This window comes from Sinocyclocheilus rhinocerous, unplaced genomic scaffold, assembly GCF_001515625.1.
Source record: "Sinocyclocheilus rhinocerous isolate Xijiao unplaced genomic scaffold, SAMN03320098_v1.1 scaffold222, whole genome shotgun sequence".
In the NCBI taxonomy this organism is placed as follows: domain Eukaryota; kingdom Metazoa; phylum Chordata; class Actinopteri; order Cypriniformes; family Cyprinidae; genus Sinocyclocheilus; species Sinocyclocheilus rhinocerous.
Genome location: NW_015625652.1, coordinates 540,851 through 554,951, shown reverse-complemented (window position 1 = coordinate 554,951; position 14,101 = coordinate 540,851). Strand labels below are relative to the sequence as shown.

Sequence of the window (14,101 nt, the reverse complement as noted above, 5' to 3'; positions counted from 1 at the left end):
TGATGAGAGGGAAATCGTGCTGCACGAGAATGAAGACCACTAGCACTCAGGCCTCACAAACAGCATTTCCTGTTTGTGGTTCCACTTGCTCAGTCTTTGAAGTGTGCCATAATAATAGAACCAAATGGAGCTAATGAAAACGCACTCCGTCAGATTAAAAGGAAGCCATAGACTCAACTAAACCAGAACCTCTTACCACAGATACACACACCAGTAAAATACAGACGATAGGCTGCCTTTAAGGCGCTGCCACGTAGTTTACAGAAGTGGTTTTGTGATGAAAAGAGAATCGCAAAATGGCAAGAGGAAACGGGCAACACAAACGTCTGATGTGTGGACAGACATTAGATACTTTAACATTAGCATATGCGCTTTGTGTCCTGGTCCTGGATATAAAAGATTACTTTCCCCAAAAATAAAAAATCATGTCATAATTTACTCACCCTTACGTCGATTCAAACCGGACTTTCTTCTGTGGAACACAACAGGAAACTTTTTTTTCCCCTCATTTCATTTACGGTTGGGAGCTTCAAACCTAAAAAAGGACGCAAATGTTCCATAAAAGCATCATACAATTTGTCCAAACGGCTTATGTAGCCTACCATGTTTAATTCCAGTGAATTCAATTCATATGATAGGTTTGTGTGAGGAACAAAGTGATTTAAGTTGTTATTTAATGATAATCATTTGCTCTAGTCAAGTTGAATCAGTGAGTTGAACTCGACAACCGGATATGTCCAATCAGCAAATGAATCATTCAGAATGCTTTTGTCAGCCAACGGACTCATATTGAAAAGATTCGATTCAAAAGAACGACTAACTCACAAATCGGATATTTGGAACGATGTGATGGTGAGTAAACAGTGATAAACTGGTAGTTTGGATTAACTATTCATAGAAAAGTATGTTGCCAAGTGTTGTATTGCTGGTGGCCTCATATGACCCCTTTAATGGGTCACTTAAGTGTGCCTCTTTCTTGACTATGATTTTATAGTTTGGTTTGGTGATTGTGTGGCCCCCGAGGTGACATCTGTGTGCAGTTCATTAGCTTGTAACCCACAGCAGATGGGTGTTTAAATAGTTCATTTTACATATACATTCACTACATGGTTTATAATCCTACTTCAAAGATGGGCTACTTTTTTGTTTCATAATTCATTTAACAGTTTTTTCCAAGTGTCTTTCAAAATAATTAGGAGGATAAAGCATAAAATCCTAAAGTAACTGCAAAAAGATCTTTCATATGTCTCTCTTGCAAATGCAACAAGGTTGGATAAAATGCCCCAATTTCCCTCCCACTTACATCCTGTAAAATTAGCAAATATTTTATGATTGTATATAAATGTTCAAACAGTCAATTTATTTATGTATTCATTTATTTATGCAGTTCAACCACTCTAAAATTAACGTAATTTATTTATATATTTATTTATTAGCAATGCTTATTCTATTCTGGAAATAATTTCTAGGTTTACAGGTGCATCTGGATGTTTACTGTCTGACTTTTTATATATGATAAATGGAGACTGTTTGTAAGATTAGGCTTTTTTTTCTCTCTCTCTCCAGAGGCAATGATTATACAGAACATAGCACTAGGTTAATTGTCCGTGACTCAAATAAAACCGTTTTGGCAGAACCTACCTGAAGAAAATGTTTATTCATTTTCATTCTGAGAGGTTTTGTGAAGTGGTTTCAGTGCCTGTAGCGATAGACAGATTGATGCCATTTGCACCTGTCAGAAAGACTTACAGCTGCTCCGAATGATGTCACATTCCAATAAGAGCCCCATTCTCTGCTGCCAATTGGGCATATCTGTTGGTGTGCTGTGAAATGACAAACGTTGCGTAATAGAGCTTAGGGACTTGATGGGAGGTTGGCGAAGTTATGAAAATATACAACGGCACCATGAAGTGCAACATGAACTGCGTTTTATTAGCACACAATATACACATTATCAATCAGTTGACGATATACTTCAGCTGCTGCAGGATGTGTGATCAACATAAAGTACAAGATGCTAAACCAGGTTTACACAAGGAATTTCTGAAGGAAATTTATCGGCAAATCAGACACAATCGCTTTCCACTGTTGGAGATATTTTGTATTGTTATAAGTGGTTGAAAAAATACTTCAGCACTGAGGAGTATGAGGTACAGAGACAAAATTTTCACCAAACATAAAAATAATAATAATAATAATAAAAAAGATCAATAAATAAATCAATTATATACCATATAAATGTAATAGCTATGTGGAGGCTATGCTTTTTATTTAGCTTTTTGTTCTTTTTAAAGTCATTTAACTGTAGCTGGTATTATAACCCTTTACACATTTAAACTCTGAAGGTGTCAATACTGAAAATACAGTAATTTTTTTTTATATTTATCATCAATGTTACCGTTATTAGATAAACTCACCAACTATGTACACATGAGTTTGTGGCCATGCTAGTTGAACAACTAAGATTCTTACCCACAATATACAGTCAAAGCATAAAGCGGTCTGGACGTAAACATCTTGAGATGTGCTGAGAATAATAATTTCGCAACTATGCATGGTTTGCAACATTGCTATGAAAAACAAAGTACCTATTGGACAAGAAAGGCAATACATGACACACTCTGCCTTGATTTCGTAGTGGAGGGGATGGTGTAAATTGTACATAAATACAGATAAGTCTCTCTCTTGTTTTTCAGGGCATCATTATCAGTCAATCACGTTTCTAATCCCTTCTGCTCCTTTCGCCACTCTGTGCTCGTTCTACTCCTCCAGGTCTCCAGGCCCAAGCTTTCGGTGCTTCCAGCTCAGTCTCTCTCTTCTTCCTCCTCAGATAGGACGAGATATGAGCTATATGAACAGCTGCTATAGTGTTCCATGATATCACAGTGGGGTCACGGGTCGGGGGCTACGTGAAGCAGCAGGAGGCACAGAGACACAGTGTGACCACATGAGTGTGAATAATACCGTTTGGATGCGTGAGCGTGTTTTCATCAGGGTAGGTGTGTGTGGAGCATGGGTTAGCAGCTTTGTGGTCTTTGTTCCATCGAAAAGTCTCTCTCTCTCTCTTTTTTTTTTTTTTTTACTGGCTTGCTCGAAGAGAGGCGAGGTGGTCGCTGTGTTGGTTCTGAGCCCGGAAGCGCAGCCTCTGCTTGTTGGACTTCTTCTTCTGGTCTTTGGTCCGGTGGCCCTTCCCCGAACCGCCTATAACAAAACAGACAGAAAAAGCTAATTATTCCTTGAAACTGTTTGTCTCGACTGATTGGTAGCAGAAAACAAGCAAGAAACACTGTAAATAATCGGCACTGCAACCATTATGACGTCACACCCATTTCTAAAAGCCTTTTAAAATAATAATCAAGAAAATAATTTTTTACAGTTGCAGAATATTCATGATTAGGAACATAATTAAGCCAGGTTAATCAAATTCCCATCCTCTGTATCATTAAGCAAGCACCATCTTTTAAACTTATACTAAATTATACTTATACTTAGTAAGTATAAGTATAATTTAGTATAAGTTTAAAAGATTTACTTACATTAAAAACAATATTATGCAGTGCACAACAATAACGATGTCGTTGAACCGAATGTACGAAGAAAACTGTTAAAATAACCACAGCATTAACAACAACCTTGAAATAAGAGTGAGAGGTTTATCTGATAATCAGATGCATGAAAGTAGTGTTTGTTGCTATAGCAAACAGACATCGGGCGCGTTTTCTTTCAGGATCATCATTCGCCGATGGAGAGGAAAAGTTAAATACTATAGCATTTTATTTTATGAAAATGAGATAAAGAAGTTTTCGCACTGAAAGAGAAGTGATCTCGCGCTCATAGACGTGCCAGGCTATATCTGCAGCTAAACTGTATAAAAAGCAGAATGAACTGAAACGTTAAGACAATAAACACAATAAATAAATACAATTTATGAATGATGCAGTGCTAATTGACATATAATTTATTTCAGTAGCCTACAGAAACTATAAAGTAGCCTATTTTAAATAAACAACCCAATTTGCTGGGTAAATTTAACCCAAGATGGGTTCTGTCCTATATTTACACAGCCCTTGGGTTAATAACAACCCAAATTGGGTTGTTTTTAACCCAGTGTTTTTTAGAGTGTACTATCCACCCTATCTGCCCTAAATAGTATTGAAAATTACTACCATCGCATAGAATTTAGGATGAATAGTATGCACATTGGGACGTGGGCTGAGGTAATTTTTTTCCTTTTCATTAAAGCTGAAAATGAAATCAAGTACAATACCGTGTTATTTTACTCAATAAGAAAATATATTCTTCCCCTTAACCATTTCTTGGAGTTTCTTAAAGGGTTAAAACAGCAAGCAAGACCTTCAGCTGCCTGTGAATGATATTTTTTATGATTTAAACCCCAGCAGAACCCCAAACCAAATGAACCTTTCCTCACCCCTTCTCCCCTCCTCACACTCCAGCTCAAAAAACAGTGGAGCAAAGTGCATAACACTCGTTCACTTCTCAGCCAGGCTTCTCAGACCAGAATTAATGCAAGCCAGGTGTCGCAGGCATAGCATTCTGGGAAAGGCTGTGCGGCATATCGCACACAACGAAGGGTGGCTTGCTAAATCCAACAGTGGCAAATAAGATAACGAGGTGCGTATGATTGAGTGTGCGTGCGAGTGTGTGAACGTTCGAAGGAGAAAGTGTGACTGAGAGGCACAGAAAATTTGTCAGCAGGGGAAAAACGAGTCAGACTTGGATGCCGGGTGGTATCTGGATCCCGATCTGGCACACATTCTCCGCTAGCTGTGCTACAGTTCACGTACAGTCTGAAGAAAATAATCTTTCTATAGTTGTATTTCAAGGCCTGGCTCACAGTCTTATTATTGCACTTGTTCAGGCCATTTAGCACCACAAAATGAGGCAAGGCAGCATAATGTGTGGTGACTTTATCTCAAGTGGGCCTCTCTTTCAAACGTGGTCTCAGTGCTTGGCTTGCTCGCAGCTGCCCGATTGCCATTCCCAGCCCCACGATGTGATTTCTGAGAAAATGATTTTCTTAAGTGGAAACAACCCTGAGAAAATGCTCTCTTTTGGTGGCACGAGAGAGAAATTTTTTTTAACAATTTCGCTTAATCTTCCATCAGCAATTTCCTGCAATTAATACAATCGTTCTATTTTAGGACTGATTTCTTGCGGTTTTGCAATTTGGCACAATGCAAAAATGTTGTCTTTACACAACGGCTCGTTATGCCTTCAAAACGCCTCGAAAAGCCCTCGGGGTCCATTTTACTCCGTTTTCATTGAACCGAATCTCCATGCGCCTCACATAAAAACAACAGCAACAGCGAAACCGTTGAACCTCTTCGATAAATGTCGCTTCCAATTGCTTCAAGTGAGCTATAACGGATTTACTCAGGCACAACATGCAAGTCCATAATGACCACAGGTAATTTATTTTCGTTTTCCGTTTTAAGAGGCCATTTTGATTCAAAACCGTGTGCTTTATAAACATAGTCTGCAATATCATCAATTTAGGGGCTCAGATTGATGGCAGTAAAGAGCAGAGGTCTACATTAAAAAGACCTGTGTTGAAGGCCAGAGCACATGTGTGCTTTCCTCCCAACCATTAGAACAATATCCTGTCTCATTAAGTTCTGTGAGTTTCTTAAAGGGTTAAAACAGCAAGCAAGACCTTCAGCTGCCTGTGAATGATATTTTTTATGATTTAAACCCCAGCAGAACCCCAAACCAAATGAACCTTTCCTCACCCCTTCTCCCCTCCTCACACTCCAGCTCAAAAAACAGTGGAGCAAAGTGCATAACACTCGTTCACTTCTCAGCCAGGCTTCTCAGACCAGAATTAATGCAAGCCAGGTGTCGCAGGCATAGCATTCTGGGAAAGGCTGTGCGGCATATCGCACACAACGAAGGGTGGCTTGCTAAATCCAACAGTGGCAAATAAGATAACGAGGTGCGTATGATTGAGTGTGCGTGCGAGTGTGTGAACGTTCGAAGGAGAAAGTGTGACTGAGAGGCACAGAAAATTTGTCAGCAGGGGAAAAACGAGTCAGACTTGGATGCCGGGTGGTATCTGGATCCCGATCTGGCACACATTCTCCGCTAGCTGTGCTACAGTTCACGTACAGACTGAAGAAAATAATCTTTCTATAGCTGTATTTCAAGGCCTGGCTCACAGTCTTATTATTGCACTTGTTCAGGCCATTTAGCACCACAAAATGAGGCAAGGCAGCATAATGTGTGGTGACTTTATCTCAAGTGGGCCTCTCTTTCAAACGTGGTCTCAGTGCTTGGCTTGCTCGCAGCTGCCCGATTGCCATTCCCAGCCCCACGATGTGATTTCTGAGAAAATGATTTTCTTAAGTGGAAACAACCCTGAGAAAATGCTCTCTTTTGGTGGCACGAGAGAGAAATTTTTTTTAACAATTTCGCTTAATCTTCCATCAGCAATTTCCTGCAATTAATACAATCGTTCTATTTTAGGACTGATTTCTTGCGGTTTTGCAATTTGGCACAATGCAAAAATGTTGTCTTTACACAACGGCTCGTTATGCCTTCAAAACGCCTCGAAAAGCCCTCGGGGTCCATTTTACTCCGTTTTCATTGAACCGAATCTCCATGCGCCTCACATAAAAACAACAGCAACAGCGAAACCGTTGAACCTCTTCGATAAATGTCGCTTCCAATTGCTTCAAGTGAGCTATAACGGATTTACTCAGGCACAACATGCAAGTCCATAATGACCACAGGTAATTTATTTTCGTTTTCCGTTTTAAGAGGCCATTTTGATTCAAAACCGTGTGCTTTATAAACATAGTCTGCAATATCATCAATTTAGGGGCTCAGATTGATGGCAGTAAAGAGCAGAGGTCTACATTAAAAAGACCTGTGTTGAAGGCCAGAGCACATGTGTGCTTTCCTCCCAACCATTAGAACAATATCCTGTCTCATTAAGTTCTGTTTATAGTAGTGGAGAGCAGTGTGATTAACTAGGAGAGAACTAAACTTCAGGCTATTGCTGATCAAATCGTTCCAAAGACATCAGTCAAAAAGACATTAAAGGACAGGTTTTTCTAAAAGCCTATTGTTGGAAATATTTGTCAAGGGCATTACAAGTTACCAGATGGTACCTGGGTACCAGTTTTTGGTGGCTTTTTCTGTCTGGAAGTGTCTTCAGGAATGTCCTGGTTTTTAAAAATGGAAGTCATTATCAATTTAGACATTATTATTCAACTAGCATTAATTTGAAGACAAAATGATGTCAAGTTATCATTACTCTCATTATAGTTCATAAGTGTAATTTACAGTAGTATGACAAAGTAATCTGATATATCGTGATAGTACTACAGTAAAATATGGTTGTCCAACTTTTTTTTTTTTTAAATCATAGATTTACATACATTTCAAATTTGACTGTTGGACCTGTCCCTAATTTTATTTCAGAAATCTGTCTCATGAAACGGGGTCGAGTAAAAGTTCCTATAAGTAACAGCTTTCATTTAGACGCTCAAATCATCACTCATTTGGGAATTCTGAGAAAATGCTGATGGAAATTTTATTACATTTCATAACTGACAGCTAGAGGGCAACCAAAACTAACTGAAAGCCTTATGTCTGTGCAGGTCAAAACAACGCCTGAAATGGAAAATCATATCAAGATGTCTGCAACTATTTAATGTGTCTCAACCTGAATTGATGTCAGGCATAAGATTGTTTGAATTAGGGCCGTGTTTGCAGTTTTGATCTAATATTTACAATTAATTGCCAAGTCCAATTAGCAAGGTTCACAGAGTGAGGTCAAGACGACGCTGCCTTTCGCTACAATCTTACAGTTTGAATTACAGCGGAGAAACGTGAGGGGGAAAAATAATGTGTTTTTAGCATCTCTGATTGGGAAAGCTGAAAGCAACCATATGCCAGAATGGTTTTTATCTATAAACATTGGTTTATTTTTCTTTCTTTCTTTCTTTCTTTTTTGTGGAATAAAAAAAAAACGAATCTTTCCGACACTGATTGCTTTCCTTTTGTAGATAAAACAAGCATCTGCCAAAAGACACTCAGTTTTACATGACTTTCAGCATCAAACAAATAAACAAGTTAGTGCTAATCAGAAACAGTGTGCTTGTGTGTGCTCTAATGCTCCGATATCTGCACGGAAAATTGATTACTACTCCTTGGCAACAAAAGAGAGAGTTTTCCCCTGAGTGAATGAGTGTCAAGAAAGAAAAGCAAAGAAAAGAGAACACAGGTGTAAGTTGAAACACATTCTGTACTGTACGTCCGCGTGATTTCCTCATAACTTTCTTTCTTCTCCTGGTTTCTGCCACACGCATGGATATGATCTGCTGAAACACCTGGCAATGTGAAATGAAGCCCACGGTAAACCGCTTGGGTGGAAGTTCCACTCCCGGCCACAAATTCCTTCAGCACATGATTTGACATATTATTCTCTCCTTTCAATCTTCTACCTGGCTCTAACTGCACTGGGTGCCATCAAAATAACCATCAATATAAAATATCAGTGTTATTATATAAATGTACAATATCATATAAATGTTAGTTTTTGATGATTTCATCAAGGTGAAAATCTCTAATCATGTGCTTACGAAGCTAGCACCATAGGTTTGATTCCCAGGGAATGCATGAATTGACAAAATACAGTATATACCTTGAATGCAATGTAAGTCACTTTGGATAAAAAGTTAATGTGCAAATTAGTAAAGTAAATATGAATATTTTAAAAGATAAATGAAATGAATATAATGTAACATTATTTATTATTCTATACCAAATGCATATAAATCAATCAATAATCATATTTAAATATGTAAATATTCATTAAAATGGATAAATTAATATATTTACACTAAATGCACTTAAATAAATAATAATAATAAAACAAATAAATACATATTGTGTAATATTCAAGTTTATTTGTATAGCAATTTTCACAATACAAATTGTTGCAAAGCAGCTTTAAAGAAAATGTAAGTTTCTATTTTAAAGTTTCTACATTATATTTAGTAGTAGCTTATCAGTGATATTCATTTGTATATGCATGTATAAATGAATATTGATATTTAAATAGACATATTTATTATATTATATTGAAACAGTAAAAAAAACATTGCTCTTATGTTTTAAGTTATTGTAAAAGGCTTCTACAATTAAAAAAATAAAAGTGCTTTCCAACCAAAACAGTGACAAAATGCATAAAAAGTCCACTTATTTTATCTAGTCCTGGCAGTGACCCGCTGTCAGAGAGGCCGTGACCAAATGAAAAGACGTCCGTCCAGCCTTAAAATCCAACCCAAAGTGACTTCATCTGCATGACTCAAGTAGTTCAGGAATCGAAAGGCCTAATCTTATCAGCACAGCATGTGGTTTAAGGAAATCAATGCCTGACCTCAGGAAAGCATTACAAGCGAGCGGTAAATGGGCCTCTCTGCGAAGGCTCTTCTTCTGTTCAGAACCTTCTCATCTTTCAAGGGATCAACAATTAATAATTGCCTTCTCTGCTGCTCCTTAATCTCATCCACTCCTCCCACCGCCCGCTCAAAATGGCAAGAGATAAAGAGAGAATGAGGAGGAAAGATGCAAAATGGAAAACAGGGTATGAGGACTCAAGATGATATAAAGCTGCAGTTTTGGTGGTCCATCATTTTCACAAAGACACCAAACACAAAGTCATTATTTGTGAGCAAAGGAGAGGACCGCTGGCGCCAGCAAGATTTGATTTCAGTGGCAGAAATTGGATTAGCAGCCATTAAGGGCCTCCTAACACATACATTTATAATGCTGTGAAGAGATGCGTAACTGCAGCCAGCTTCCCTTGACTTACAGCGTGGACAATGTGTCTGGAAGGAGATCCAGTGAACCTGGCAGAGCACAGAGGGGGAATTCACTAAACCGTTGAGTCAGTTTTACACACAGCATTTCAGTGCTAAACCCTGTATATTCATCACCGCTGCAATCCAGTTTACTGGTCTAATAGCAGCTAGTTTCTATATAAATTAAGGTAATTATAGATCATGCCTTTTTGTTCAAAGGTGAGAACTAATTTCTTGGTGTAATTAATGTTGTAATTGAGGGAGATGAGAAATTTCAAAAAAGCAAATAAAGAAAGATATCAAATCAATTATAGAAAGATTAATTGATTTGAGACCCTACACTTTTTTTTATTGTGGAATATTAATTCCTCTTTGCACTATATTGTAATATCTCAAATAAAATTGCCATTTTTTTATTTGCTTTAATTTGTCATTTATTATTTTCCAACAGGCCAACATAAATTCATAAAAATTCAACAAATAATAAATGCATATAAACATAACATATAATAATTTGAATAATCATTTAAATATAAAATAATATGGTGATAACACCAACTTCTAAATCATTACATTAACATGAAGAATAATACAAGTAAAATACAATTACAGTATTTTAATTATAATTTGTCATACTTAAAAATACTGCCATCTAGAATGATCAATTCAGTAAGTGACTTTTATTAGCAGCTCATTGTGTAGCTAAACACTTAGAACTACTTTAAATTATGATTAGCATGTAGTTTAAGTTACAGAATTAAAGCAGTTTCCCCAACACTGCCCTGAGAAGACGATCCTTTATAGGTAGAAGTCCATCTTGCTAACCAGCTGACAAGAAGCTTCTCTGCACAGTGTCACTTAGCCTAACAAGGTTACTCTGGATCATACCTCTCCCCTCCTCTCTCTCTCCCTCTGAAGCTCTGCTTACTATCAGGAGGAATGATTTAAAACACATGCATTCCGAACTCAAAGCTAAAGTTGAGATTAGGTGGGTCATTACTGTCTTAATTCTGAGCAACGGTAGAATTGAAGAGAAATTCAGGAGCAGGTGAGTGCCTCACGTCGGTTCTTTGAAGATGTCCGTAAAGATCATGATTTGTATCACAAAAACACGCAATGACTGGTGCAGTGATTAATCGGTTGTTACTATTGGACTGTCTTCAGGTCATGGGCCAGAGCTGAACTAGAAAAGACTGAACACATGATTTTTAATGTAATGCAAATAATGCATTCAGAGTTTTCAAGCTCAGATTGGGTTATTATTTAAGACTGATGAATTTTAAAATGTATTTTTTTATTTACTGTAAATGATCGACTCAACTGGCCCTTTGAAAATATCCCACCCCCCATCACGGAGCAAAGAGGAAACTGACAATGCGCCGACAGACAAGACACAGCAGCTTAATTTTGGTATGAAACAAAGTCTTAGCTGTCAAATTTTGTCATTTTAAAAGAAATTCAAACTATAAATACCGTTTAGTGGCTCTTTAATGTGTCGTGACAGATCGCTGTAGCGCCTCAGTTTAAGCGGCATTTGAACCGATCATTAGAGGTCGACCGATATGGGTTTTTCACTGGCCAATGCCAATATTTAGAAATCAGGGCAGCCGCTGGCCGATTTTTTTGGCCGATATGTTTTGCCGATTTTCTTTTGTTTTTCCACCCCTTCATCTCATAAAAGTGAGTTTGAGTAAATTATTATTGCAGGGTACAAGATAGTAATAGTAGTAGTAGCCTAATTCAGAGTAATAATACATGGCTCAAAACTTAAGCACCTTCTCAAAACAGTTCTGAAGCAGACTTTTTGTTTATGTTTGCTGACAGACACCAATGTTTCCCACAGACTTGCAAATGCAAATGAATTCTATGCCAGCAGGAGGCGCTGTTGGAGCGGGCGATATAGCGGTTTCCCCAGTAACGGCTGTAATCTAATAAGCACGGCTGCAGAGTGTGAGTTGCTCCGTCTCTCACGCAGCCAGAGAGAGATTCTCCTCTCCCGCGTTCCGTAACAACGCTTAGCTGCCTGCAGATGGGCCTGCCTATAAATCGGCCTAATTTGCAGCACAATCGGCCGATGCCGATTCATTAAAAAATGCCCAAAATCGGCTGGCCGATCAATCGGTCGACCTCTACCGATCATCTCTTCCTCTTTACTAGTTATAACATGAAATAAACATGAATGAACATCAGAAGGTAACGTTTCAATTGCAGAAAGACGTCAACACTTTGTCAGATTCGGCACTATGATTGGTCATAAAATCTGTCAATCAAACTCTCAGTGAATGGTCAATTGGGGCCCGCATGAGCACTGCATCCCCACATGTTGTAGCCTATATGTTAACTACAAGACATGTAATCTTGCCTGCATTTAATCAATAAATGTGGATGATTTTCAGAAATGCAAATGCTATTAATAATTGTATTTTAATTTAAAATAGTATTTTATAAAATAAAATAAAATATAAATATTAGATGAAAAAAATAAACAAAAAATAGAAATTGTAATACTAAAATTACTAAAACTAAATGAAAATATACTAAAGCTAAATATAAATATTAATAAAATAAAATAAAAAAATATAAAAAAAAATAATACAACTAAAATTACAATTATTAAAATGATACATTGAGTTAAAAATTCTGTGTGATTAATTTCTTTGTTTTATGATTTTAGTAAAATTATCAAAGCATCCCAAAAATAGGATAAATTTATTTTGGGAGCATAATTGCAGAAGACAGAAATTTTCAGAGAATATATACTGAATATATGTATATAGGGTATTTATGAAGGGTATTTTTTTAAACCCATTGCCCAGTGTGTGTGTGTGTGTGTGTGTGTGTTACGTTTAAATAAATGTATAGAATAAAGTAAAAAAAATAAATAAACAAATAAATTATGCTTTAAACAAGAAAAAAACTATTTTCCAATGGTTTAATTCTTAAACAACTGTTAAATATTAAAGCAAAAAACTAAATTTCAAAAACACATATTAAGAAAATAATATATGGAGATATGAATCTATTCATAAATCACCTGCAGACGTGAGTGTTGTCCACTATGAGTTACCACACTGATGCCAGGTGCCGTCTATGCCACACACAGAAGCTGATATGCCTGCCACCACAAACCCATAGAGAAGGCTGCAAAACAGCTTCTGTGGTCTCCTATCTCCCTGCCTGACTCACTCCCACATCTGGGCTTAAGTACATAGAGCTGTAGTTTTGTGTCCCTCAGAAAATGAGGCATAATTAGCTTTAGTTTCATTTAATTACTGCCTAAATGTTATGTTACATTTCTGACGAGCGACATAAAAAGCTTCCACAGCTTTATCAAAGAGAACCTCTGCGCTATTTTAGCGAGCATCCAACGCTATTACCAACCAGCACTGAGAAAATGGCAATAGGACGATAAAAAACATCAAGGGAATACCACATATTCATAATTTGTGTCATATGTTACAATTTCTCAAACGCATCGTTTCTGATAAGGCAAATGATGGCTACAGCCGAGGTAAAAGTATTCAGTTTTTCTGGAGTCGCTTAAGTGTATTTAAACCTCAGCGCGGCGCTTTGATCTGTCAGATTTACGTAAACATCTGTTTCGTGCTGATAGAACGGAGGAATGATATACTAGCGGTGGTTCTTATCAATTCAGCTATCATCAGAGGAAAATAACTGATGTGTTGCATTACACGCCCAGCATTTTACGATGAACATCTCGGAATGTTTAGTGTATTAAGAACATCTTTTGTTTACAGTACCAAAAAGGCGGTTGCTAGAATTAACTTATGATTAAGGCTTCTGTCTTCATTGCCTTAAAAACCAGCAGGAAAATATCTCGTCCCTGGAATCCATCACTTTTCGCTTGCTCCGGCAGTGCGCAATGTTTAACTGTACAATTACTGAATGTTTAAAAGCACATTTTCATGTTTTCCCTGAAAATGGAGAGGAAGAAGAAAGCAACTATACTGAAATTACAGTACTGAATAAAATCTGCATAAATTTAGCAAAAAGAAAACTAGAGTTTCTACCAAGAGCAACTGCACCATTTAGACTAGAAATTTGGGGTAGATTTTTAACTTAAAGCCAGGTTTGGGCAAAATTCAAAATTGAAATGTTGGCTCTCTTTCCATTTATTAGTGTGAATTTCAGTCAGTCAATCAATCAATCAATCAATCAATCAATCAATCAATCAGTCAGTATCGATCTATCAGAATCAGATCTATCTATCTATCTATCTATCTATCTATCTATCTATCTATCTATCTAAA

At 37.2% G+C, this 14,101-nt stretch overlaps 1 protein-coding gene across 1 annotated transcript in view; it reads right to left on the bottom strand.

Annotated features, from left to right (window-relative positions):
- Positions 1 to 2,218: 2,218 nt before the first annotated feature.
- Positions 2,219 to 14,101, bottom strand: part of LOC107705839 (R-spondin-2-like) — a 58,385-nt gene continuing 46,502 nt past the window's right edge. The window contains exon 5 of the mRNA XM_016509335.1: positions 2,219 to 3,201. Coding sequence (XP_016364821.1) covers positions 3,080 to 3,201 — 122 coding nt within the window. The 3' untranslated portion in view covers positions 2,219 to 3,079. The remainder of the gene's footprint in view (positions 3,202 to 14,101) is intronic.